General features: G+C 65.5%; 1 protein-coding gene across 5 annotated transcripts in view; it reads right to left on the reverse strand.

Moving 5' to 3' along the window:
- Window positions 1-367: 367 nt before the first annotated feature.
- The window catches only part of LOC142600269 (casein kinase II subunit alpha-like), a 170,977-nt gene continuing 143,842 nt past the window's right edge, over window positions 368-27,502 (reverse strand). The window contains exons 1-13 of one of the 5 annotated variants that reach the window (XM_075743018.1): window positions 19,975-20,102; window positions 9,919-10,054; window positions 7,701-7,812; window positions 6,774-6,875; window positions 5,880-5,930; window positions 4,870-4,929; window positions 4,318-4,401; window positions 2,945-3,055; window positions 2,513-2,614; window positions 1,727-1,827; window positions 1,340-1,488; window positions 995-1,084; window positions 368-884 (exon numbers count right to left, since the gene is read on the reverse strand). In XM_075743018.1, the coding sequence (XP_075599133.1) occupies window positions 769-884; window positions 995-1,084; window positions 1,340-1,488; window positions 1,727-1,827; window positions 2,513-2,614; window positions 2,945-3,055; window positions 4,318-4,401; window positions 4,870-4,929; window positions 5,880-5,930; window positions 6,774-6,875; window positions 7,701-7,812; window positions 9,919-10,019 (1,179 nt within the window). In that variant the 5' untranslated portion in view covers window positions 10,020-10,054; window positions 19,975-20,102 and the 3' untranslated portion in view covers window positions 368-768. Of the gene's footprint in view, window positions 885-994; window positions 1,085-1,339; window positions 1,489-1,726; window positions 1,828-2,512; window positions 2,615-2,944; window positions 3,056-4,317; window positions 4,402-4,869; window positions 4,930-5,879; window positions 5,932-6,773; window positions 6,876-7,700; window positions 7,813-9,918; window positions 10,055-19,937; window positions 20,168-27,502 lie in introns of those variants that run through there. The other 4 variants (XM_075743019.1, XM_075743022.1, XM_075743021.1 and 1 more) reach the window with 4 other exon arrangements.

A 27,502-nucleotide genomic window follows, 5' to 3' on the forward strand; every position in this document is an offset into this window, starting at 1 on the left:
GCACCGCCGGAGGTGGCCGTCAGCCCTGCCTGCTCCTCTCCCCCGGGCAGCTGCCCGTGCAGGCAGGTGCTGCGGCCCTGCCCTCTCGCTGCCGGGACCTGCTGCTGCCTGCCGGCTCGCTCTGGTCTCGCTCAGCCACTTTTTAACCCTTGAGATTGTATCTGTCAAAAATCTGAATGATTAAAGTGTCTTTTTTTGTTTGTTTTCCATGCCTGGCCCCAGCCTTGTTTCTGCGCTGCTGGGGGAGGTTTCGGGGGGGGGGTGTGTCCCAAGAAGCCACTTTAGGGGTGTAGGACCCCCCCCCCCCCCCCAACGCATGATGCCTCCACCACCCCCCCAAGAAGAAGCTGCTGCTCCCGCTGTCCTGTTAGGGACATAGAAAATAAATTTTATTCTTCATTTTAGATTTCTACACTGTAGTCGCATCACTAACCATGATCTGAGCGGCGCGTGGCTCAGGCCCTACCCCGCACAGACACAACAGAGCAGCCTTGGTCCGGCGCCGGAGCGCGATAGTGTTACTGCACAGAGAAAAAAAAAAAAAAAGGAATCTACACAGTTTTGCTCTTTTTTTTTCTTTTTTCCTTCCCCCCCCCCATATTCAACAAATAAAAATAAAACTCCAGGGTGCCCCCACCCCATTTCTGCCTCTGGGCAGGGGCTGCCGGCGGTGGGCCGGCGCTGGCGCCTGTTGCGGGGCGGGAGGGGCAGAAGGCAGGCGCGGCACCGGCCTCGGCGCTGCGGGACCGTGGCGGCAGAGAGGCGAGTTCAGGGCTGCACACCAGCTGCGGCGGGGACCGGTGAGCCCAAAGCGTTGGGAGAGGCGATGACGGGTGACGCGGCCAGGCTGCCGATGGGCTGCGACGCGGACATCGAGGTAATACCTGCGCCGGGGAGGGAGAGAGAGCGAGCGAGAGGGTCAGCGGGAGAGCTCGGAGCCGGCGATTCTCAGCCCTGGGGTCCCCGGCGAACCCCCGCCGGGCCGGGCACTCACCCGCCAACATACTGGAGGAGCTGACGGGCGTGTTACTGGCCGAGAGTCCAGCCGAGGTGCCGATCCTCGCCGGGTCTTTTGCTATGGGGTCTGCGGGGCAGAGGGGGGAGGCAAGGGGTGTCAGCGAGGGCTCTCCGCACGCCGAAAGCCCCCAGACTCCCCCAGACGGAGCAGCGGCGCCGCGGGGGCTGGGGGGGGGTGGATGGGCACAGAGAGGCAGCGGCAGGGACGGAGCTGCACTGCGGGCGGCGCAGGAGGAGCGGGAGAAGTGTCGGGGTGGTGCTGGGCAGGGTGGGGAACACGGCAGCCCCGAGGTGGTGCGGGCAGGGGTGCGGGCAGACGTACAGAAGTAGGGATGCTCCATGGCGTCCCGGGCCGTCAGTCGCGTCTGGTGGTCGTAGCGCAGCAGCTTGTCCAAGAAGTCGAGCGCCTCGGTGCTGACGAGGTGTTGGTTCTCGCTGTGCACGAAGCGCTCCCACCGCTTCCGCGAGTGTCTGCGAGGAGGAGGAGGAGGAGGAGGAGGAGAGCTGCATCAGCACCATGCCCTGCCGCCGGTATCTCGAGCTCACCTCCTGCGCCGCCCCCCACCCCCCCCAGCTCTGCGCCCAGACGTGGGACACCACGGCCGGTCCAACCGGCGTCGGGCCAGTTTGCTGCCGGAGGAGCGAGGCCAGGCTGCCGCGAGGGAGGATTTGGGGGAGGGGGAGGGCTCCCCGGCTGCCGCCCACCCACCTGCCGAGGATGTCGTTGAAGCGGGGATCGAGCTCGATGTTGTACTTGTCGATGTAGTCGTACAGATCCTCCGTCCCCAGCACTTTTGCGATGCGCACGAGCTGGCAAAAGGCGGGGTGGGGGGGGTGGGGAGCAACACTGAGGGCGATGGCAGGACGGGGTTCCTGCCGCACCCCCGCAGGCCCTGGGGGTCTCCCAGCGAGGACACAGCTCAGCGGAGCTCTGTGGCCGGGGAAGGATGCGTTCCCGGCCCTCCCCAGGGTGGAAAGCAAAGGCACGGCCTCGCGCTCCTTCCCTGGGGCAGCTGGAAGGCGCACGGAGCTGTGCCGGAGCTGTGCCGCGCTCCAGGACCGGCATTCCAGAGCTGGAGCGGAGCCCGATTCCTCCACCTCACCCCGAAGGCAGACGCAGTGGGGAGCACCCAGCTCCCACAAACCCCAGAGCCCACAAACCCCAGAGCCCACAAACCCCAGAGCCCGCAAGCCCCAGCTCCCACAGCCACAGGACCCCACAGCCCAGGACGCCGCAGGCCCTTCCCCGGGGCTGCAGTGGGGCTCGGGGCCGGCCGGGCACGGCGGCGTTTGCTGCTGGTACGACTGGGAACTACCGGCCAGCTCCAAATCCACGTCCCGTCAACCCACTGTGGCAGCAGCAGCAATGTCTGGAGTAACCGAACCGGCTCCCGAGCTGCACCGCGGCTACATCCCCCTCCCTCGGGCGGGTGACGGCTCCTGTCAGCGCCTCCCAGTACAAACCAGTGCTTGGCTCCCCTGCCCTGCGGCTCACCTGATCGTAGTTGTCGTGGCCGTGGAAGAAGGGCTCTTTCCGGAAGATCATGCTGGCCAGCATGCAGCCTAAGCTCCACATGTCTAAGCTGTAGTCGTACATCTGGAAAGGGCGAGAGGGGGGAGCTCAGCGAAGCGCTGGGAACCGCCAGCCGGGGGGGGAAATACGCGCCGAGGGGAACGGCAGAGAGCCGGCAGGTTCCGGCACCGCAGCCGGCAGCTCCACCGTCTCCAACGCAGGCTTCAGGGTCAGAGCCTGAACTGCACGTGGTCTCATCGCTCACGGGCAGGAAAAAAACGACGCCGAGCAGCCACCAAGGCAGCCGGGCTGTCCCCGGAAAAACCCGACGGCCAGGAGCGAACCCGGGGACGCCGCAGCCGCCGGCCTGCGTCTCCACAGCCAGGTTCCGCTGTCGGCCGTGCCGGGACGTACCTGGTAATCCACCAAGAGCTCCGGTCCCTTGAAGTACCGCGACGCCACCCGCACGTTGTACTCCTGGCCGGGGTGGTAGAACTCTGCCAGCCCCCAGTCGATCAGGCGCAGCTGGAGGAGAAGGGGAGAGAGGACGCGTCCAAGAGGGACCCCGCAGCCCCGGCCCAGAGCCGCCCCTCACGCCTTCGCAACCCCGAACCCGCCGCTTGCAGCCGCCAGCGGCTCTCAGCCGCAGCGGTGCCGTGCCACGGCGGTGGCCACACCAGGGTCGAGGGGGAGGAGGTGACAGGAGCATCTCGGGGTGTGTGGGGGAAGGATTTCACCCCGTTTTTCAGGTCTTTGTTTCAAACTTTGAACTCCAGGGGACACGCAGCCCCCTCCCTGCCCCAGCTCTGTTCGTTAAACCTGCGGACGACGCGCCAGGTCGTTAATACCGAGCAATGCCAGGCCTAGGACAATCCCCGTGGAACCGGGGCAGCGCTGCCTTCCTCTCTGACAGCAAATCGGGAAAAATTCCTCTCTAATTACGGCTTTCAGGCTGCTTTACAGCTACCGTATAGGAAACACACCTAAGCCACATTTCCCTGGTTGGCCTACGCCAGAAATCGTATGAAAATCGAGAGAGGTGTGTGTGTGTGTGTGTATATGGTATCTGCCGTCCACAAAGAGCCTCTCCAGGGGTGTTGCTGTTAATCTGGAGAGGCTGGCTGCGCCGCGACGCCTGCGAGCACGGCGGTTACCACAAAAGGCAGCCGGTCAGGCACAGGGCCGTGCCAGGCTGCGACAAGGAGGAAGGTTTCAAAGGGCACGGCACCGGCGGGGGGGGGTTCAGCCCCTTTCCGGTGCGATAACGGGGGCATTCACCGGCTTTGCCGGTGCCACCGGGAGACGCCCAGCCTCCCCCCCCGCCACGCGAGCAGGCGCCTTTTTGAAGTGCGTTTTATTTGAGGTCCCAGCTGTTACAGAGGTGCTGGAAAAAATCTGGAGTTACATTTACAAGCCCCAAGCAGGTGGCAAATAAAAGGAGTTTACTGGATGCAGGTGGGGGGTTTTACGGCCGCCTGTATTTCCAAACAAACAGCTGCAAATTCAGCAACCCCCCCCCCCGCCTCCCCGCGCCGGGGTCTGCCGGGGCCCACATCTAACCGGGGTCGACTGGGATTTAAAGGCGATGTTCTCCTGCCTTCATACGGGCTCGGGAGTACAGGTGCTGCCAGAGACGGGCAGAACCACGCGGCATTAACCGCAGCAGCTAACCGGCACGGCGTGGCGGATCCCCTCCCCTCCAAGAGGCAGATCCGGGCAGAGAGAACCATCCCGGCGCTGCCGCGCGGCATCTCCCTTTTCCCCAGGGAGCGGGATGCTTGCCGTACCTTTCTGTGCTCGTGATCAATCATGACGTTGTGTGGCTTGACGTCTCGATGCATGACGCCCATGCTGTGACAGTAATCCAGCGCCTGCGGACAGAACGGCCGCCGTCAGACGCGAGGAGGCAGCGGGATCGGGCAGAGAAGGGAGGCAAACCCCATCTCCCGCTCCAACCCCGCCGGAGGAGACGCCGTGCCGGCGGAAACCTCGTGTAAAGGTTCGTCGTCTCCTCGCGGCGCCTGCTCTGACCCAAACCCTGCAGACGGGACGCTGCCGTCGATAAATACTAAACGAGATGATAGAGAACATGGCTTCTGCTTCTCAAGGACGCGGTGCCCTCGCACTCGGAGCCTCCCCTCGTGCGACGGCCCAAGAACCCATCCCGTGTGGACAGCTGGGCAACGGTCCAGCAGGGCTGAGTAGCCAAACAAGCTCCGCTCTCTGCCTCCCACTCCTACGCGCAGATTCCCCGGGGCAGATTTAGCAGCAGGTCTCTGCTGGAGTGAGGATTGTTTTTTTAGGGACCGTGGATTTCCCAGCCCTCCCCAGGAGCTCACCTTTAGGATTTCGTACATGTAGAACCGTATGTCAAAATCGGAGAGCGTCTGGTACAATTGCTGCGAGAAGGAAGACGAGAGAGGCTGACAAAACACAACACGTTTATCCACCGGCACCAGCCGCCTGTGCCGGCGCAGAACAGACGCTCGTGGAGCCGAAACTGGGGCCCAGTGGCACCAAGAGGCAGCTTCGCACCCCGAATTTCCCCACCTGGAACCACTGGCACAGCGCAGGGAGGAACCAGAGTCTCGGTCTGGCTCCCCGGCCCTCGCCGCGGGTGCGTGCCCTCCCCGCTCCCGCCCAGGAGGGGACCAGGGACCTCCACGGCCCCACCGAGGAAGGATTCAGTTTCCCATCCTGAGGACGGGGGACGAGGATGAGAGAGCACGCCTCGCCGCCCTCGCAAAACCCCGAGAGCAGAGAGCAATTCCCCGAGACCGCCCGAAGACAAGCCCTGGGGACGAGGATTGGGTGGGAAAAGGGTGATATCGGGACTCGGAGCACGTTCACTGCTCGCTGAAAACAGAACCGAGCAGCCGCCGGCAGAGCAGCTGCTGGTTTCCCAACTCCTACAGCCCATCTCAACACCCCTCCTCATCTCAGCCCAGGCTCCGGCGACGCGAGGCGAGGCTCAACTAATCCAACATTTCAGCCTGAAAATTGGCCAACGCCAGATTGCGAATACGAGCCCGTGACGGCCAGCTGCTGGAGCGGCGTGGCAGAGAGGAGACTCGGGGACAGTCCCTAACACGAGCGCTCTGCCCCTGGCTCTGCCCGTAACCGCGAAAAACCCAGCTGGCCACGGCCCCAGATCCCCCGGCCGCTCTGAGACGGCGATGCCGGCCCTTTCTGTGCCGCCGCGTGCCTCTGAAACAGAGAACCGCTCCCTCCCCGCTGCGAGACGGTGACGGAGCGGGTCGGGAATCCCTCCGGCAGGCAGGGTGCGATGCCTGCTCTGCCCTCCCAGACGCACCATCAGCGGGCGTCTGCAACGGCGGCGGTCGCTCACCTTGAAATCCGTGTTGTTGACGTGCTCGAAAACCAGGGCAGGCGTGCGGGACTGCAGGACAGCCACGGCGCGTCCAGAGAGGGAGAGAAAAGAAGAGAGCTGTTTAGCCTTCCTCAGGGCAGCAGAGCGCAGCGGGGACCAGCAGAGCTGGGTGCGGGCGAGGGGGAAGCCAGGGAGCTCTCCAGGTCTGGTTTATGAGCGCGGTGCGAGCTAGAACTCGCTGCCCGAACTCGCTGCCTGTCCCCTGCCTGGCAGCCCCGAACCGGCGGTCCCGCCCGGATCACGCCGGCCGGATCAGGAACTGTCGGGGGCAGCGGGACATCCCGACAACAGACGGAAAAGCCGCTCCTGGGAAAGAACCGGGAAACGCCATGAAGGAAACATCGTTCTGTCCCCTCGAGGATTTTGGGGGTGCGGAGCACCCAGGCCCGACGGCGGAGGAAAACCTCCCTGTGCCCAACTGCTCTGATGACGGCACAACCGTCACTCAGCCGCTGGGTTCACCCCCGTTTGCTGCCGCCCATCCTCCTCCTCCTCCTCCTCCTCGGCCTTCGCACAGGCCACGAGGAAGCGGCCTGGCTTTGCCGCGCAGGACCAGGGCGGTTGCAAAGCCAGGCGACCCACCGGGGAGAAGACGGTCCCCTTGCTCCCGGCCGCTTTTTTCGGGGACTGGGAGAAGACAGCGCTGGAGGCGCAGCCTTCCTCCGCCTGCTGCTGCCGCATCGGCCAGAAATCTCTCCTTCCCATTCCTACCGTCTCAGCAGCGCTCTGACCGGGGAACGCGCGCAGAGAAACCCCTGGGCTGATTTCAGAGCTCAGAGAGAGACTTTTACGGGCGCCCGAGGACTTTCCGTCACACCCTGGGTGTCAGAGCTGCCCCTTCCCCGTCCTCACCCACGGGGTCTTCACTATGTCCAGCAGGCTGATGATATTGGGGCCCCCTCGGAGATTCTCCAGGATCTTAATCTCACGTTTGATCTTCTTTTTTTTCACAGGCTGAGAAAAGAGAAAACGAGAGCCGGTTACCAGCAGACAGACCTCTCTGGCCGCTCCGGCACGACGGGCTGTACACGGCGAAGAAAATGACAGGGTTTAAAGAGCGAGCTTCGTTTCTTCAAGTCCCGGGTTAAATCTTCTGATGGAAACTTTGGAAACAGTTACCCAAGAAAAGCACAGCCCAGGGAAACGGCTCTAGCTCCGTCCATGTCTGCGTGACTCCTCAGCGCTGCCGGACCCGCGGCCCCCAGCCCGGAGAAGCCCCCCGCGCCTGCAGAGCCAGCTCTGGACGCGTGCGGAGAGCCTGAAGCTGACCTGGGGTCTGTCTCCCGCCCCCGATGACGGGACGCTCCTTCTGCCTTCCCGGCAGCTTTCTGCCTCTCCGCCACCGGCTGGGCGAGACGCCGGGCAGGAACAATAACGAGGACATTTCTCCCGTTCTCGCTCGTAACCTGCCCCGAGCTTTTCTTAGCGTGTATTTCTGTGGGGGCTCCTTCCACCTTCGCCGTTTCTCTCACAACATCCTGAAGATCGTCCCCACACGTTATAATTCGCGTATCCTGCAGGCTCTAATTACACGTGGCTTGGCAACACCACAGAAATTAGCTCGCTGCCGCAAGCTGACGAGCCTAAACATGTTCCGTGAGCGTCAGAAGGCTGGAGAAGCAGGACTGCCAGCTGCCTGTCCGTCAGGATGCCGTTAGCTCTGGGGAGCTCGCTCCGTCCCGGGACGAAAAGCATCCCAAAACATCCCAAAGCGTCCGTAGTCCCCGGAAGCCGCAGAAGCATCAGCAGAGGAAGAACAGGGTGAGCAAACACACCTACCTTGAGGATCTTCACAACCACTTTCTCGTTGTTGGTGATGTTGATGGCTTCAAAGACTTCACTGTATTTGCCGCGGCCGAGTTTCCGTACAAGCTGATAGTCATCTTGGTTGCTGTCGGGGAAACAGAGAAACGCGAGATGAAGAGATTAGGCCCGGCTCAAAACCGAGCGCGCCAGCAACGTACCGCCGTGCCCAGGGCCGGAGAGAAGCAGCTGCCACCGCAGAGCAGCGCGCAAACCGACCGGCGAGCACCGCTGCGCTGCCGGCAGCACGGGCGGCAGTGCGCTGGCTCAGCACTTTCCACGTGGAGATGGCCACCGGACCTCGCAGGCGTCACGGGGAGCTCGGGGAAGAGACACCACCCCCCCCCCCCCCCAAAACCACTTGCACGTCCTGTAGGTAAACCCTTCCGGCACGCCGAAAACGCTTCTGCCGCCTCCCACCGCCGGCTGATACGCTCCCTCCCAGCCTTAGCTCTGCTCCGGGTCGTGCGGAGACGCTGCCTTTCCACCTTTCCCTCTCCTCTGTCGGGCAGAGGGGGCGGTGGGCTGCAAGGACTGGTTCTCTGAAACTCCAGAGCCCACCACCAGTTCATTTGCGGCAAAATACCCGGCACAAAGATCCCCCCCCAGGACCCCTCCTTTGTAGAGGGGCGTAAAGGATCTCGCATGCCCAAGGATTTGTAAAAATAAATATTCCGGACGAGAAATCAGAAGAAAATAAACCACCTCTTACCCATAAACACCCCCCACCACGTATTCAAATCCGCTAAAGTCTAACCAAAGTCACCTGAGGGGACTGAAGAAGTATCGGCAATTATTTCTGCTACGCCGAGGAAGGCAGAGGGCCTCCGGGGATTTGATAAGGATAAACAAGTCGAGGAAAGAAAGGGAATTACAGGCTGGAAAGCTTGACTTCACAAATTGCTAATTACCAGAGACGATACGGGAGATGACTTGTCAGCACCTCGAGGAAAAGAAGGAGGGTTGGAACCCCGACCGCGCCGGGCTGCTTCGCTCCTTAACCTAAGGTTACGCTCGGCAAATGCGAATAAAGGGAGCGCGGCAAAGCACGCGTTACAGACGGGGCGGATTAATTCGTCCTCGCTAGGAACCGGACGGGAAGGCTCGGGGTCAGCGTGAGGGAGAACAGCGACTGCAAGGGTCGCTTGGGTGGAGAAAAGCAAAACCACCAGCCCGAGATGCTCGCGGAAGACGTGGAATTCCCATCCTGGAGAACCTGAAGGTTCCTCAGGGCTCTGCCGGGGATTTGGAAGCAGATAAAAAGCTTTTCCTTTCGACGTCACCGGTACCAGCCACCGGCGTTAGGGCAGAGAGGAGGGAGAGCACCGGGGAGGGCTCCTAATCCGGCAGCGACCCCCCGACGGCTGCCGCCCGCAGCCCCCAGCAGCCTCCCCGGTGCCCAGGCACCGGCTGGCTCAGCGGCCTCAGATAAAGGACTTCTTATTTTATGGATTTGAACCACAACTACCGCACAAAGAGCGGGCTCCGTTCCCTGGCGGGCAGCGTTCCTTCGGCCCGAAGAGCCGGGCGTACGGCTCGGGAAGGAAGACGCTCTCGTGCAGGGGAGCGTTTCTTGCTGACGAGCGCTACATTAATACCTGAGAAGTCAAAGCTGGCCCCTTTGCCCAGCCCGTCGCCGTATAAAACAATCAACTGGTCGTCTTCGTTTCGAGTTCTCAGAGACTCAAATCCTCAGGGGAACTCCAAAAAAAAAAAAAAAAGTCACGAGACTTTTGCCTTTGGCCTTTCAAACGCTCCAGGACCGTTCCCGAGCTTCCCGACGTTGCTCCCCGTTATTCCCATCGGCGCCCCGGGGACAGACAGCTCGCTTTTGCCACTTATCCTTCCTTCCCAGCGATAAAAAAACCCCAAACCCTCATCACGCTTCTTTAATTAAGCACTTGCTTAATTAAGCCAGGCACCCAGCTCTATTTTAACCGCTCAAATGGAAGCGGCTCCACTTGCAAGCTGCCGAGGAGCCGCAGGCTCCAGCCCAGGGCTCCCTGGGAATCGGGGCCCCCGTTTCCCACCGGGAAAAAAAAACCAAACCGCCGGTTCCAACGATCCGCTGGGTGCCGGCCCTTCGCACCGCGGCGGGAACGGAGGTTCCACGACCTGCCCTCCTGCCTTCGGCCGGGGCGTTCGTCCCCGCACGGGCCCTGGCGTAGGTCCCCCTCCTATCTCCCAGGCGTACCCCCATTCCACGACGTGCGACTCGTAGTCCCAGTACTCGCGGGGTCTCTGAGTGTTCACGTCTGCATAGACCCTGGCCCGACTCGGCACTGGCCCCGACATGCTTCCACGGCCAGAGGCGCAGTACCTCAATCACCCTAAAAACACAAACACACATGAGTTGGGGTGAGACCAAGGCACTTGTCAGAGGAACAGGGGAAAGGGGGGGAGCGCGTCGGGGCTGCCGAGCGAACCCGAGCGGAGCGGGGGCTGCAGAAAGCGAGGGCGGGCGGGAGGCGGCCGCCGACCTGCTGGGAAGCAGGATCCGGGGTTCTCCTTCCCGCCTCTTCCCCCCCCACCCCAAAACTGCTCTGCCCACCCCGGGGGGACGCTTCAGCCAGGGGCAGAAACCCCCCTCTGCTCTCCGGCAGCCCTGCCGCAGTTAGGAGCGAGCACCACCAGGTCCTCGGCCCGCTGGTTTTGGCCTGAGCCTGCGTCCCCAACGGGAGGAAAACGGTCAAATGGAGATGCCGACAGGAAACGCTGGCAGTGCCGAACTCCACGGCACTGGGATACACGCGCACACGGAGGAAGAGGGTCTGTCCAGGATGGGGAAGGGAGCTCAGCCCACCAGGAAGGCAGCGCAGACCCAAAACGCAGCGGCGGCTTTGCTGAAGGAGCAGCCGTCGAGACAGCCGGCCTGGCTCTCAAATCCCCCGGGAATTTCCCCCCGTTCACCTCAACGGCAATGGCACCGGCTCGACTCCTTCCACCGGCTGCACTGGGCCTCTCCCCGGGCACCGGCGGGGACGGAGGCAGCTCTGGGCGCCCGGGACGAGCAGAGGTCAGAGCCGGCCCCGGCAGAGGCTGAGGAGCCCCACGCCAAACCCTGTCACCTCCCCAAGGACACGGGGGACAGAGATCTTCCATCCCCCGACGACCAGGGACAACATGAGCCGTGTGGATCCCGCAGCGAGACCCCGACTCGCTACACCAGCAGCTCTCCAGGAGCCCACCGGCCCCGGTGAGACCACACGTGAGCCCACCGGCCCCGGCAAGACCGCACGCGAGCCCACCGGCCCCGGCAAGACCGCACGCTCTCTCTGCTCTTGCCGGCAGCCCCTCCGGTACGTGCAGCGGGGCAGCTCCCGCTACGCGCCGGCAAGCCGGAACCCTCCGGGCACAACCGGGCGGTGAAATGTGCCGTGGAGGAGAGGGTCACGAGTCCGGCTGGGAGCCAGGCAGCTGCTCCCCCTCCTCGGGCAGCACCCGGGAGGGGAAAGGGGATACGCAGCCGTGGAGGAAATATTTTGGCCGAAGAACACGGGCGGGTACCGAAACCCCGGCTCTCCCCCTGCCAAGAGACGGCAGGACACGGTGCTGAGCTGTCAGATGCCCGGCAGTCCTCTCGCTGTCCCCCGTCCTCCTACGGCAGTGGGAAACCAAGCCTTGCAGTCGGTCTTGCACCCAAAATAGAAAATATTCTGACACAGCAGCCCGGGTTCTGTTCTTGCTGAGGCAAAATCAGCCACAAGCCCCGTCGCAGCACAGTCGGCGAGTCTCTAAATCAATACGAGCTCTGGCCAGCAAGGAGCACCGCGCGTTTAGACGGCGCTTTTGCATTTTTAATATCCTCCGCGAGGGTTAATAAAGCGTCTCCAAAGGTAGATGCTGCCCAGCTGGTACAGAGCCAGCGGGGAGGCAGCTGCCTGCAAGCTGCGAGCGGAGCTGGGGCTCAGACGGACAGGATCGGGCCCCTCTGCCGCTGCAAAGGCTGCTGTCCTCCGCTGCCCGACACAACAGGGGTGAGCGGAGCTCATCGACCAGGAAAAAAGGGAGATTTCTGCCAGGTTAACGGGCTCCACCAGCCCAGCCAGGACCCTGCGGCCCCGAGCAGGGTTTGCGGAGGGTGGGGAGGTTAAAAAAAACCGCTCAGAAACCGAAAACGGAAAAAACCACCAGGTCCCATCTGTAACCAGTCAGTGAAATGGTGTGCACGTAGAGCCTGGTGGTGAAAACGAAGACGTTCTGCTCAGCAAAGAGCAAAAAGAAAGTTATTTGGAGGCAGAAAGAATATCCTGGTGTTCTGCCCCCCCCCCCACCCCGCAGACATCCCGGCAGAGGCACAGCGGGAAGAGCACACGCTCCCAACAGACCGGAGCGGGAGGCTGGGGCGAAGGAAGAGCCAAGGCCGATGACTTCAAAGAGAACACGCTGTCGGCGGACGCGGCGTTCCCATTTATCCTCCCGTAGCGCCGGGGCGAACGCAGAACACTCAAGGCCGGCAGCGGGCAGGATCGGGCCCGCTGGCAAGGCCGACTCCAGCGGAGAGGTGACATTTCTGCTGCGGCATCGCTGGCGTTGTGAAATCGGGGTGAAAAGTGCTGACGGGGAGAAGAGAACGACCGCAGAGACGTTAGAGAGGGAGAAAAAAATAGCAGGAACCTTCCTCGGGGAAGGAGGCAGAGGCCGAGCTTACGGTCACAGCACCGCAGGCTCGGCACGACCCTCTGCTCCACGCAGGGGAAACCCACCCGTGACGCGTGGAAAACGATCAGATGGGCGACTAACGAGCCCGGGGCAGGAGGAGGCTCCGCGGGGAGCGTTTCCCCGCTCCCATCCACTGCGACATCGCTTACGTGCCGAAGCCGGTGATCTCCCCTCCGGCCGAAGCAGTGCTCGCTCCCCGTGGCACGTTCTCCGCCGCCTGAGGCTTTCACACGTGAGGTTGGGGAAATAAGGCAGGAATCCCGTCATCCTGCCCCACTTTTTGAATATTTTTAACCTGAAGAGCTCAGGAAAAAAAACTCAACCTCTGTTCTGTGCTAATTTCAGGGGTTTGGGGTTTTCTTCCCCCTCTAAAGGCTTTAACGGAAGCAGCGCGCTCTCAGGCAGCTTTCAGCTCCGCGCATCCCGGGTCTCCGAGATGTCAACTGCAGCCGGGGGCTTCTTGGGCTTCCTGTTTTTACTGATTTTAACTCAAAACCACCGGCAGCAGCTCGCCGGCTCCCCGTGTTTCCGCATCGCGGAGTTCGCTCCCAGCTCCTCTCCGCAGGAAGCAATGGGTTGAGGATTTTTAAACTGAAATAACAACCGCAAGTGGGATGAAGCGTTTGGTCCCTCTCTAAAAGGGTGGCGCCTGCCCTTCATCTTTTTTTGGGAGCGCTGGGCACCATCCCTCCCTCCTTCTCTCGGCAGCGCAACCGGAACGTGAGAGCATTACGGGAGGGGTGCCGAGATGAAAGGCCCGCCCCCCCCCCCCCGACGCTGGTTAAACCGCCCTCTGACGAAACGCGGGCAGAACAGGCAGCATCCCTGCCTGGACAGGCCCCTTCCCCTCGGCACAGACACGGCCCCCCCACTGTCCCCCCGAATCCCTCAGGACAAGGGGGTGAGGGTCACCGTGTGTGTCCCCCGCCCCACCACCCCATCAAGTAACCCGGCTCAGAAACAGACCCAGGTGGGAGAAACCCCGCGCCGGCCGTGGTCCCACGGACCACCAGCATCCCCCGCAGCATCCCCCCCGTGCCCACACTTCCACGGGGACCCTGCCGCCACCTCGCAGCCCCCGGCCAGGTGCCCGTACCCCCAGGCGAGGCCGAGGCCGCCGTCACCCCCAAGGAAGCCAGAAGCCGCCCCCAGGATGGCACCGGTCCCCTTGGCCCACGGCAACCCCCCTGCGCTCCTCAGAGGTGGCCTCCCCTCTCCGAATCCCTGTGTTCTGGGCTTTTCCCACCGGTTAGACTCCTTGGCCAGCACCGTGGCTTTTGGGCTCTGGGAAAAGCCACGCGCCTTCGCGGCACTGGAGGAACTCGCAGCCATCGGGATTCCGGGAGAAGGCAGCAGAGAAAAGCAAACCGAGCACGCAGACACGGAGAGCAAGAGCTTAATGCCCAAACTTTCGGCTCTGGGGAACAACCCGGAGCAACGCGGCGAACCCAAACGAGAAAGCTCCGGACCGAGAGGACAGAAGCAGCCTGGAGACAAGAGCCGGGCTGGACGCAGCTCCACATCCAACCCCAAAGCCCGGCTTCTCCGCTCGGCTCCAGGGCAGGCTGCCGGCAGAGGGGAGGATGGAGGAAAACCCGCCGCCGCCTCCTATTTCAGCCGGTTATCGACCAAAGCGTGCTCCCACTTTCCATCCGCTCCAAGGAACTCTGCACGGCGCAGCCCGGCCGTGCTGCCGGCAACACCTCCGGCACGGGGTTATCCAGACAGCTGGCATCCCGCTGGATACGGGGGATTTGGGGCAGCCAACGCCAGGCTCCGGCTGGAGCTCGGCAGCACCTTCACCGTCACACGGTGTAAACCCACAGGCTGCGGAGGCTGAAAACATCCTGAGGAGCTGCAGGTGAAAGAAACGTCTGTAAACAGGGATTTCTCTGATTTAATAAGGGGCAGGAGGTGTCGGGGCCGCTCTCCGGGGGGATTTTAATAAGCACAGAGGGAAAGAAATCAACTCCACATCTTCCGTTAAACCCATCGACACATTAGAGGTGTTCTCGGGGGCATCGTCCACACACCGTGCAAGGGAGAAAGGAGGAAAACAGCGATTTGGGAACAGGCCGAGGATGGAAACACGCTGGAGGAACGACGAGGGTACGAGTGGGAACGTCAGCTTGGCCGGAAAGCCGGGAGCGTCGCAGAGAGCCGGGGCCATCCAGGGAAATCCTGAAGGAGATCCCTGGACTGTGGATGCTTCCGGATGCCGAGGCCACTGCCGAAAATCTGCTTTAGGCAGCGACAGAGGGAAAGCAAGGACAGATGTTCGCAGGAGAGATGCGGCCTCTCTGATGGGGCCCATCGCTCTGGCTCCCAGCTCCTCTCCAGCTCCCCGGCACGGTACGGAGCAGGGAAGAGCAGGGAGATCCCTGCCCCGCGGTTCGGGAAATGGAGGGTGACCTGCAAACGGAGAAGCGCGTTTGCTCGTCAGAGGGATCCGGGGCCGATATCCAACACGAGAGTGAGGGATCCGCACCAGATCCAGCCGGCGGGGACAGACAACGATTTTCCTCCCGTTCCCAGCCGCCGCGCTGGGCTGACATGTCCCGCTTCTCCCACGTAAAGGGATCTCTGAGCAACTAAATACATTTACAATGGCCGCGGCTTTTTTTTTAAAAAAAATCAACCAGTGCAGTAAATTCCAGGTATAATTCCTGTCCCTGAGGCTCGGCGCTCCCTTGCCAGGGGATGGCAGGGCCCGAGTTCCGCGCTGATGGGAGGGATGGCTCACGGGGACCGGGCTGGCACCCCTGGAAAAGCCCAGCAAGCGCCGCGGGAGCAGCCGGCTAAGGCTGAAATCCGTAGCGGGACGAGGTGGGCAGAGGAAGCAGGGCAGACCTGTGTCCAGGCAAGCCAAAGCTTCTCCTCGGCACCGGCGGGTTACAGGGGTACGGGGCAAACCCTCGCCGGGCAATTTCAACCCCCGCCCCAGGAGAAGACCGTAACCCCCCACCTTGGGAAGCTCAGCGGCCAACCAGAGCTCGTCACCTCTGCAAACGGCGCACCCGACCCCCCAGCTTCTAACCCCGCACCGGCCTGGCCGATGCGGGGACGGGGACAGGGCCAGGACACCCTACTCCAAACGCAGAGTCCACGGGGACAAGTGAGTCCTGTCCCCTAAAGGACCAGCCACGGGGGCTGTGGCCTCAGAGCCCCTGGTTTAGCCCAAATTATTCTAAAATTTCAGGCTCCCTGCCCTGTCCCCCCCCCGCCGGCTCCCTTCCCCTTGTCCCAAAACAAGTTTTGTCAGGCTACAGCTTTCAGCCTCGCGGTGACAAAATTTTTTGCCACAGGCAGAAAAAGGCCGATTGAGCTTAATCCCAAGGGCGCCCTGGTCCCGGCCAGCGCGTCTCCAGCCCCGTGGCTGCAAGGAAGGGCACGTCTCCTCCCTCCAACCCGCCGCTAACGCATCTACGCTGAAGGCGCGGTGCAGGCAGAGCAGTGCGGGCAGGGCGCCCTGCCCAGGTATTGCCTGCATCTTCACCTGAGGCCACGCGGTCCATCCGGACCGGGATGCGGGTCTGGGCGCAGTTTGGCTGGGCCGGGATGTGGGTCCGGGCGCAGCTCTGCTGGGCTGGGATGCAAGTCTGGGTGCAGTCTGGCCTGAAATCGTTTCCGCAGCCGAGCTGGACGACCGTGGCCGGCTCAGGTTTCCGGCCTGAAATCCCGGCGCTGGCACAAGCGCACGGAGAGACAGACCCGGCATTCCTGTGTGCCCAGGCAGCCGTGCCCTTTGTCATCCTCCGACAGGGAAGCCTCTTGAGCCAGGCGCTCGTTAACGTACTGATTCAATTATATTGCTGCGATCGCTCCGCTACATCCAAACCCAGAGCAGCGAAGAGCTGGGAAGGCAGCGGTTTAGGGTGAAAGGGCTCGTTTGCCAGCACAGGGTGGGCTCCGCTGACTCCGCACACAAATCTCATCGCCAGCCCGTTCCTGACGAGGAACCGTGTCCCCTCTCCCGCAGGCCCACGGAACCGTCGAGTCGTCGGGGCTGGAAAAGCCCCTTGAGGTGAGGGATCCAACCGCTGCCCCAGCCCTGCCCAGCCCACCACTAACCCATGTCCCCAAGCACCACATCGACGCGGCTTTTCAATCCCCCCGGGACGGTGACTCCACCGCTGCCCTGGGCAGCCTGTTCCAGCGCTTGGCAGCCCTGGGGGTGAAGGAATGTTTCCTGAGCTCCCGTCTGAACCTCCCGCGGCACAACTGGAGGCCGTTTCCTCCCGTCCTGTTCCAGTTCCCCCACCAGACTTGTGCTCCAGACCCTTCCCCGCTTGGTTCCCCCTTTGGACACGCACCCAGCGCCCAAACCCCTTCTGCTTCGGGCGGGAAAGCAGGGAAAAAGGCTCAAATGCCAGATCGCAGCAGGCAGGAGTGCAGGCAGGCAGGCACCAGCGTGGGGCCGATCGCCTCTGCCTCCTCATCCTCACATCTCTCCCTGCCGTGTTTTCAACCACAATTCCACTCGCCCCAGCGGCCTGCAGCGATACAAACCCCCCTCCCGTCCTCAAGGAACCGGAGCCGCGCAAGTCGCCCGCAGAGTTTTGGCATCGCCCCCGCCACGTCCCGATGCCGAAGATTTTCTCCAAAGAGCCGCGGGAAGCGGGTGCCGCCAGGAGAGCGAGTTTGGTTAACGCCGGGCGTGGGGGAGGAGGGGAAACAGCAAGGGGTCGATATCCTAAATTTAGACGTCCCCGCATGACGCAGTGAGTTTCAAGGTGGCCGGAATAAACAGGAGGATTTCAGAGGAGGAATCGGCTGAAACCCGCGACAACGGCACAGATGTCCCATTGGCATCTCCTGCGGCCAGCTGGGAACGCCGGCGAGACCGCAGACCCACGGCGCGGCACCCATCGGGAGAGCCCCCGGCACACGGTGCGACCCCACAACTGCCAGAAACACTGCCGCGCTCTCTCCCTCACATCGGCTTCGCCAGCATTTCTCGGGACGGCAGCCGGTTTCATGGCTTACCGTCGGCAGAGACTGGCGTGTCCTAAGGGAAACGCTTTAAAAAATTCATCACCGATGCCTACGGTGGGGCTGGGGATGCGTGGGGCCTGGCAGGCGCAGGCAGGCGCAGGCAGCACAGGCAGCAGCACCAGCTGCCCGTCCTTCCTCGCATCCCCCTGTGATACCCCAGCACCGACACACGCGTTGGGTCGCCGCGTCACCCGCACAGGACAGGAGTGACCCCACGGTGTCGGACACCGCTGCCCACGCCACGCCCTGCCCCACAGCCCTGCCCCACGGCGCCTGAGCGAAGCCCTCAGGAACGGGGGCCGGCAGTGGGACAGGCCCCCCTCCCACATGGCCCTGCACGCCTGGGCACACCCAGCCCTGCACACCCCCACAGCTGGCACACCCACACACCCCCACAGCTGGCACACCCAGCCCCGCACACCCCCATAGCTGGCACACCCAGACACCCCCACAGCTGGCACACCCAGACACCCCCACAGCTGGGCACACCCAGCCCCGCACACCCCCACAGCTGGGCACATCCACACACCCCCACAGCTGGCACACCCAGCCCTGCACACCCCCATAGCTGGCACACCCAGACACCCCCACAGCTGGGCACACCCAGCCCCGCACACCCCCACAGCTGGGCACATCCACACACCCCCACAGCTGGCACACCCAGCCCCGCACACCCCCACAGCTGGGCACATCCACACACCCCCACAGCTGGCACACCCAGCCCCGCACACCCCCACAGCTGGGCACATCCACACACCCCCACAGCTGGCACACCCAGCCCTGCACACCCCTACAACTGGGCACACCCACACACCCCCACCGCTGGGCACACCCAGCCCCAGACACCCCCACAGCTGGGCACACCCAGACACCCCCACAGCTGGCACACCCAGCCCCACACTCCCCCACAGCTGGCACACCCACACTCCCCCACAGCTGGGCACACCCACACACCCCCACAGCTGGGCTCACCCACACACCCCCACAGCTGGGCACACCAGAGCCCCTTGGGGTGTTGCTCATGAGGTGCCCCCCACAGTGAGCCCCTTCCCACACTGCTGTACCCCTCAACACCCCCTTCTTGCACACCCAGCACCCCCGGTCTGTCCCCCCCACACCCTGCTGCCCTGCCCCACACTCACCCTCAGACACCCCACGCACACCCCCCCCCCCCCAGTCATCCCCACCCCCGTGTTCACCCCCACCTGTACATAGAGACCAGCACCCCCACCCCCACAGTCCCTCACTGGCGCATCACCACACTCACCCTCACTCACACCCCCACACCCACCCACACCCCCACGCTCACCCACACACCCACCAGCACCCACACACCCACGCTCACCCACGCTCACCCACACACCCACGCTCACCCACACACCCACGCTCACCCACACACCCACCAGCACCCACACACCCACGCTCACCCACACCCCCACGCTCACCCCCACCCCACACCCACCCCCACCATCACGCTCACCCTCACTCACACCCCCCCCGCTCCCCTGACACACTCGCCCAGCCCCCACACCCCCCGCTCCCCCCAGCTGCACTGACACCCCCGCCCCACCACACTCCCCTGACACGCTCCCCCCCCGCACTCAGACACCACCGCATTCACCATTACACACGCACGCACTCCCCCCCCACGCTCACACCCCAGCCCCACGCTCACACCGGCACTTCCACCCCATCATGCTCACACCCCCACACACCTCACCCCCTCACACCCCCCCCCACACCTCACCCCCTCACACCCCCCACACCTCACCCCCTCACACCCCCACACACACCTCACCCCCTCACACCCCCACACACACCTCACCCCCTCACACCCCCCCCACACCTCACCCCCTCACACCCCCCACACACCTCACCCCCTCACACCCCCACACACACCTCACCCCCTCACACCCCCACACACCTCACCCCCTCACACCCCCACACACACCTCACCCCCTCACACCCCACACACCTCACCCCCTCACACCCCACACACACCTCACCCCCTCACACCCCACACACCTCACCCCCTCACACCCCCACACACACCTCACCCCCTCACACCCCACACACACCTCACCCCCTCACACCCCACACACACCTCACCCCCTCACACCCCACACACACACCTCACCCCCTCACACCCCCACACACACCTCACCCCCTCACACCCCCCACACACCTCACCCCCTCACACCCCCCCCACACCTCACCCCCTCACACCCCCACACACACCTCACCCCCTCACACCCCCACACACACCTCACCCCCTCACACCCCTACACACACCTCACCCCCTCACACCCCCCACACACACCTCACCCCCTCACACCCCCACACACACCTCACCCCCTCACACCCCCCCCACACCTCACCCCCTCACACCCCCACACACACCTCACCCCCTCACACCCCCACACCCACCTCACCCCCTCACACCCCCCCCCCCTCACCATCCACCCCCCCCACCCCTCCCCCACCCTCTCACCCCCACTCTCACCCCCATCACACACCCCACCCCACCCCCTCCCGACGCCCCCGCTGTCCCCTCACCGGTCGGGCCGGGGCCGGGGCCGGGGCCGGGGCCTACCTGGCCGAGCGCCGCGGCCCGGCGGTGCGGGGAGGGGCGCTGCCTCCCCTCCGCTGGGGGTGACAAGATGGCGGCGGCTCCTGGCGGCGGCGCCGGCGGACGGCACGGCACGGCACGGCACGGCACGGGGCGGCACGGACCCCCGGGCCGACGGGGGGCGCCACCGCGCCGCCGCCGCCGCCACGACCCGGCCGGAGCGGCGCCTCCCGTCCCGACCGCCGCACCCGCACTGCGCCTGCGCAGCGCCGACGGGGCGGAGCGTGCGGCCCCTCAGGCCGGGGCGGCCGGTACGGGCGGGCCTGGCACCGGTGTGAGGAGTGCGGGCAGTGCGAGGAGTGCGGGCAGTGCGGGCAGTACAGGCAGTTGCTACCAGTACAGGCGGGCCTGGCACCGGTGTGAGCAGTGCGGGGAGTGCGAGGAGTGCGAGGAGTGCGGGCAGTACAGGCAGTGCTACCAGTACAGGCGGGCCTGGCACCGGTGTGAGCAGTGCGGGCAGTGCGAGGAGTGCGGGCAGTGCGGGCAGTACAGGCAGTGCTACCAGTACAGGCGGGCCTGGCACCGGTGTGAGCAGTGCGGGCAGTGCGAGGAGTGCGGGCAGTGCGGGCAGTACAGGCAGTGCTACCAGTACAGGCGGGCCTGGCACCGGTGTGAGCAGTGCGGGCAGTGCGAGGAGTGCGGGCAGTGCGGGCAGTACAGGCAGTGCTACCAGTACAGGCGGGCCTGGCACCGGTGTGAGCAGTGCGGGGAGTGCGAGGAGTGCGAGGAGTGCGGGCAGTACAGGCAGTGCTACCAGTACAGGCGGGCCTGGCACCGGTGTGAGCAGTGCGGGGAGTGCGAGGAGTGCGGGCAGTGCGGGCAGTACAGGCAGTGCTACCAGTACAGGCGGGCCTGGCACCGGTGTGAGCAGTGCGGGCAGTGCGAGGAGTGCGGGCAGTGCGGGCAGTACAGGCAGTGCTACCAGTACAGGCGGGCCTGGCACCGGTGTGAGCAGTGCGGGGAGTGCGAGGAGTGCGAGGAGTGCGGGCAGTACAGGCAGTGCTACCAGTACAGGCGGGCCTGGCACCGGTGTGAGCAGTGCGGGGAGTGCGAGGAGTGCGGGCAGTGCGGGCAGTACAGGCAGTGCTACCAGTACAGGCGGGCCTGGCACCGGTGTGGGCAGTGCGAGGAGTGCGGGCAGTGCGGGCAGTACAGGCAGTGCTACCAGTACGGGCGGGCCTGGCACCGGTGTGAGCAGTGCGGGCAGTGCGAGGAGTGCGGGCAGTGCGGGCAGTGCGGGCAGTACAGGCAGTGCTACCAGTACAGGCGGGCCTGGCACCGGTGTGAGCAGTGCGGGCAGTGCGAGGAGTGCGAGGAGTGCGGGCAGTGCGGGCAGTACAGGCAGTGCTACCAGTACAGGCGGGCCTGGCACCGGTGTGAGCAGTGCGGGCAGTGCGAGGAGTGCGGGCAGTGCGGGCAGTACAGGCAGTGCTACCAGTACAGGCGGGCCTGGCACCGGTGTGAGCAGTGCGGGCAGTGCGAGGAGTGCGGGCAGTGCGGGCAGTACAGGCAGTGCTACCAGTACAGGCGGGCCTGGCACCGGTGTGAGCAGTGCGGGCAGTGCGAGGAGTGCGGGCAGTGCGGGCAGTGCGGGCAGTACAGGCAGTGCTACCAGTACAGGCGGGCCTGGCACCGGTGTGAGCAGTGCGGGCAGTGCGAGGAGTGCGGGCAGTGCGGGCAGTGCGGGCAGTACAGGCAGTGCTACCAGTACAGGCGGGCCTGGCACCGGTGTGAGCAGTGCGGGCAGTGCGAGGAGTGCGGGCAGTGCGGGCAGTGCTACCAGTACAGGCGGGCCTGGCACCGGTGTGAGCAGTGCGGGCAGTGCGAGGAGTGCGGGCAGTGCGGGCAGTGCGGGCAGTGCTACCAGTACAGGCGGGCCTGGCACCGGTGTGAGCAGTGCGGGCAGTGCGAGGAGTGCGGGCAGTGCGGGCAGTACAGGCAGTGCTACCAGTACGGGCGGGCCTGGCACCGGTGTGAGCAGTGCGGGCAGTGCGAGGAGTGCGGGCAGTGCGGGCAGTACAGGCAGTGCTACCAGTACAGGCGGGCCTGGCACCGGTGTGAGCAGTGCGGGCAGTGCGAGGAGTGCGGGCAGTGTGAGCAGTGCGGGCAGTACAGGCAGTGCTACCAGTACGGGCGGGCCTGGCACCGGTGTGAGCAGTGCGGGCAGTGCGGGCAGTGCGAGCAGTGCGGGCAGTACAGGCAGTGCTACCAGTACGGGCGGGCCTGGCACCGGTGTGAGCAGTGCGGGCAGTGCGAGGAGTGCGGGCAGTGCGAGCAGTGCGAGCAGTACAGGCAGTGCTACCAGTACGGGCGGGCCTGGCACCGGTGTGAGCAGTGCGGGCAGTGCGAGCAGTGCGGGCAGTACAGGCAGTGCTACCAGTACGGGCGGGCCTGGCACCGGTGTGAGCAGTGCGGGCAGTGCGAGGAGTGCGGGCAGTGCGGGCAGTACAGGCAGTGCTACCAGTACAGGCGGGCCTGGCACCGGTGTGAGCAGTGCGGGCAGTGCGAGGAGTGCGGGCAGTGCGAGCAGTACAGGCAGTGCTACCAGTACAGGCGGGCCTGGCACCGGTGTGAGCAGTGCGGGCAGTGCGAGGAGTGCGAGCAGTACAGGCAGTACAGGCAGTGCTACCAGTACGGGCGGGCCTGGCACCGGTGTGAGCAGTGCGGGCAGTGCGAGGAGTGCGAGGAGTGCGGGCAGTACAGGCAGTGCTACCAGTACGGGCGGGCCTGGCACCGGTGTGAGCAGTGCGGGCAGTGCGAGGAGTGCGAGGAGTGCGGGCAGTACAGGCAGTGCGAGCAGTACAGGCGGGCCTGGCACCGGTGTGAGCAGTGCGAGGAGTTCGAGGAGTGCGAGCAGTACAGGCAGTACAGGCAGTGCTACCAGTACGGGCGGGCCTGGCACCGGTGTGAGCAGTGCGGGCAGTGCGAGGAGTGCGGGCAGTGCGGGCAGTACAGGCAGTGCTACCAGTACAGGCGGGCCTGGCACCGGTGTGAGCAGTGCGGGCAGTGCGAGGAGTGCGGGCAGTGCGAGCAGTGCGAGCAGTGCTACCAGTACAGGCAGTGCGGGCAGTGCTACCAGTACAGGCGGGCCTGGCACCGGTGTGAGCAGTGCGGGCAGTGCGAGCAGTACAGGCAGTGCTACCAGTACAGGCGGGCCTGGCACCGGTGTGAGCAGTGCGGGCAGTGCGAGGAGTGCGAGCAGTGCGAGCAGTGCTACCAGTACAGGCAGTGCGGGCAGTGCTACCAGTACAGGCGGGCCTGGCACCGGTGTGAGCAGTGCGGGCAGTGCGAGGAGTGCGAGCAGTACAGGCAGTACAGGCAGTACAGGCGGGCCTGGTACCAGTGCGGGCAGTGCGAGGAGTGCGAGGAGTGCGGGCAGTGCAGGCAGTGCGAGCAGTACAGGCGGGCCTGGTACCAGTGCGGGCAGTGCGAGGAGTGCTACCAGTACAGGCGGGCCTGGCACCGGTGTGAGCAGTGCGGGCAGTGCGAGCAGTACAGGCGGGCCTGGCACCGGTGTGAGCAGTGCGGGCAGTGCTACCAGTACAGGCGGGCCTGGCACCGGTGTGAGGAGTGCGAGCAGTGCGGGCAGTGCGAGCAGTACAGGCAGTACAGGCAGTGCGGGCAGTGCTACCAGTACAGGCGGGCCTGGCACCGGTGCGGGCAGTGCGAGGAGTGCGGGCAGTGCTACCAGTACAGGCGGGCCTGGTACCAGTGCGGGTAGTGCAGGCAGTACAGGCAGTACAGGCGGGCCTGGTACCAGTGCGAGCAGTGCGGGCAGTACAGGCAGTACAGGCAGTGCTACCAGTGCGGGCAGTGCTGGCAGTGCTACCAGTACAGGCAGGCCTGGCACCAGTACGAGCAGTGCGGGCAGTGCCGGCAGTGCTACCAGTATGGGCGAGTCTGGCACCAGTGCAGGCAGTGTGGGCAGTGCAGGCAGTGCAACCAGTGCCACCAGTGCTACCAGTGCGGGCAGTGCCACCAGTGCTACCAGTGCCACACATACAGGCAGGCCTGGCACCAGTGTGGGCAGTGTTACCAGTGCCACCAGTGCAGGCAGGTCTGGCACCAGTGCCACCAGTGTGGGCAGTGAGACCAGTGTCCCAGGCCTGCCACCAGTGCTCCCAGTACTCCCGGTGTTACCAGGCCTGGGACCAGTGCTACCAGTATTCCCAGTGCTCTTGAGTCTTGGACCAGTTCTACCAGTGCTCCCAGTATGGCCTGGTCTGGGACCACTCTTCCCACTGCTCCCAGTATGTCAGCTGCTCCCAGGTCTGGGACCAGTGCTCCCCATCCTCAACCCCACCTCCCCTTCCCCATCTCTGTGTCCCTGCACCCAACCCCATATCCCCACCCCTATGTCCCCATCTCCCCGTCCCCATGTCCCCACCCCCCTGTCCCTGTCCCCCTGTCCCTGTCCCCATCCCTGTCCCCATGTCCCCGTCCCCGTGTCCCCGTCCCCACAGCCAGCCCGGTGTCCCCAGACCACGGGGGGGCCGGGGGCCCTTCCTGGCAGCAAAACCCATCAGGTGCCAGCAGCTGAGACAGGGGACCCGTCCCCGACAGCGCGGTGACACGGTGACGCCCGCCGAGGGGTCAGGCGCTGCGGGGTCACCCGACGGCACCAGGGTGGGGGCCCCGTGTGGGCACCCGTGGCAGGGCACACCCCCCCCCCCCCCCGCATGGGCACCCCCTGTTCTGGGACACCCCCCCCCCCCCGCAGGCACCAGCACCCTCCCCTGCCCCGTCCCCCTCACTGGGACCCCTCCCCACACTCTGCCCCCCCCAACATTGGGACCCCCCCCCATCTGCACTGGGACACAGCCCAGCACTGGGGATCCCCCCCAGTGGGGACCCCCCAACACTGAGACCCCCTCAGACACCGGGATCTCCCCACAGAGTCGTCCCCCCCTTTTGTGCCCCCCCAACACCCCATCCCTGGGCCCTCCCATGGGACCCCCTCGGGCCCCCCCTGCACCCTGCCCCGCTTTGCAGCACCCTGGGGTGCCCAGAGAGGGTGGGGGGTCCTGACGGCCCCCCGAGCACCCACAGCACCCCGAGGGCTCAAAGTGGGGGGCAGGAGACCCCGAGGGGGGCAGAGAGCACCCCAAAGTGGGGACCCAGCCTGGAGACCGGGGTGTCACCAGCACAGCCGGGTTGCGGCGGGGGGGGGGTGCTGCCACCCCTGGCTGCCCCCGGGGGGCTGGGTCCGCGTCCCCCCTCAGGGTCAGCGCCGGCCGCTTTGATCCCCGAAGCGCAGCGCGGGCGAACAAAGGTGCATTGAGCCCGGGCAAAGGGCCCTTGTCTGCCCCACGGGGGGCTGCCGCGTCCCCCCACGGCAGCACCGGACCCGCTCCGGCAGCACCCCGGCACCCGCCACGGCCGGGGCCCCGCGGCACCCATGCAGCCGGGCCAGGCAGTGGGTGCCCTGGGAGCCCACCGCCCGCGGGGACTGGGGGGCTGGTCCTGGGCGTTTAGACAGGTGGGCTCTGCCGGCTCACCGGGATTCTGCCAGCTCACCAGGGCTCTGCCGGCTCACCGGGATTGTGCCAGCTCACCAGGATTGTGCCAGCTCACTGGGATTCTGCCAGCTCACCGGGGCTCTGCCGGCTCACCGGGGCTGCAGTGGCTCACTGAGGCCGTGCTGGCTCACCGGGGCTGTGCCGGCTCACCAGGGCCATGCCAGCTCACCGGGGCTGTACTGGCTCACTGGGTTTAATGGTTTACCAGGGTCATACTGGGTTACCGGGCCCGTACCAGCTCACCGGGACTGTACCGGCTCCTTGGGACCATTTTGGCTCAGCAGGGTTTTACCGGCTCACAGGGAGTGTGCCGGCTTGCCGGGACCGTACCAGCTCACCAGGGCCGTACCAGCTCACCAGCGCCGTACCAGCTCAACCAGGGCTGTGCTGGCTCACCGGGGCCTGGTGCCGGGTTTGGGGGTGCAGGAGAGACCCCCACCCGCAGCTCATCTGTGGGGACACGGGGCCGGTGCCAGGGACGGCCAATGCCGGATGGGCAGGACGTGGCCACGCGGCCAGATTGTTCCGGTGCCCGGCGGCGGCACAACGCCGGGATAAAGACGCATTGTGCCGGCGGCAGCTGGGGCTCTGCCGTACCAGGGTGCCCCAAGAAAGGGGCCGGGGCCGGCGGGGTCGCGTGGCCTGTGGCCGGCAGCACCCCAGCTCCCGTGGCCGCGCCGGCGCTGCCAACCGGCACCCCGTGGGGAAAGGGCCGGGAGCTGCCAGCCCCGGTGGGACCCCCTCGCCCCCCCGGCCCCCCGCAGCCCCTGACACCGGAGCTGGGCGCTGGCCCCCCCGGCCCGCAGCCCCTTAATCCGGGGAACAAAGGGACATTGAGCTGCCCCGGCCACAAAGGGCCCTTGTTCGGGCTGGGGGCGGCGAGGGGGGTGCGGGGCAGGGACGGGACCCCCAACCCCCCCCGTTCCCCCGGCTCCATCCACAGCCGGGCTGGGGGGCTGTGCGGGTCGGGGTGCCCCGGGGAAAGGGGTGCTGCCCGCCTGGAGCGGGGGGTGGGTGGGGACCCCCGATGGCAGCCCCCTGCGGGGGGGGGCAGGGCTGGTGTGTGGGGCCAGGGGTGCCCAGCACCCCCCCAGCACGCCCAGCACCCCATTACAGGGTGCCCAGCACCCCCCAGCACGCCCAGTGCTGCTGGAGGGTCCCGGCTGTTGCTCTGGGTTTGGGGGTCCCCAGAGCTGTGCTGGGGGACCCAGCTGTGGTGCTGGGCCTGAGGTCCCCAAAGTGGTGCTGGGGGTCCTGGCCATGGCCGGGGGGTCCCCAGAATGGTGCTGGGGGGTCCTGCCGAGGCTCCAGGTTTGGGGGTCCCCAGAGCTGTGCCATGGTACCCAGGAACGGTGCTGGGTCTGGCACCCCCAAGGTGATGCTGGGGGTCCTGGCCACGGCCCGGGGGTCCCCGCAGGGGTGCTGGGGCTCTGGGTTTGTGGGTCCCCGCAGGGGTGCTGGGGCTCTGGGCCTGTGGGTCCCCGCAGGGGTGCGGGCTCCCAGGTGCTGCCGGTACCGGCACTGGTGCGGGGCCTGGTGCGGAGCTGCAGTGCCGGTCCCGGTGCCAGTACTGCGGTGCCGGCGCCCAGCTGCAGTGCCTGGTGCCGGTCCCAGTGCTGGTGCCGCAGTACCGGTGCCAGTCCCGGTGCCCAGTCCCGGTGCCAGTCCCGGTCCTGGTGCCAGTCCCGGTGCCGGTGCCCGGTCCCGGTGCCGCAGTGCCCGGTGCCGGTCCCAGTGCCAGTGCTGGTGCCGGTGCCCGGTCCCGGTGCCGCAGTGCCCGGTGCCAGTCCCGGTCCCGGTGCCAGTCCCGGTGCCGCAGTGCCCGGTGCCGGTGCCAGTCCCGGTGCCAGTCCCGGTCCCGGTGCCCGGTCCCGGTGCCAGTCCCGGTGCCGCAGTGCCGGGTGCCAGTCCCGGTCCCGGTGCCAGTCCCGGTGCCGCAGTGCCCGGTGCCAGTCCCGGTGCCAGTCCCGGTC

The sequence above is a fragment of the Balearica regulorum genome, chromosome 2 (genome assembly GCF_011004875.1).
Source record: "Balearica regulorum gibbericeps isolate bBalReg1 chromosome 2, bBalReg1.pri, whole genome shotgun sequence".
Lineage (NCBI taxonomy): Eukaryota > Metazoa > Chordata > Aves > Gruiformes > Gruidae > Balearica > Balearica regulorum.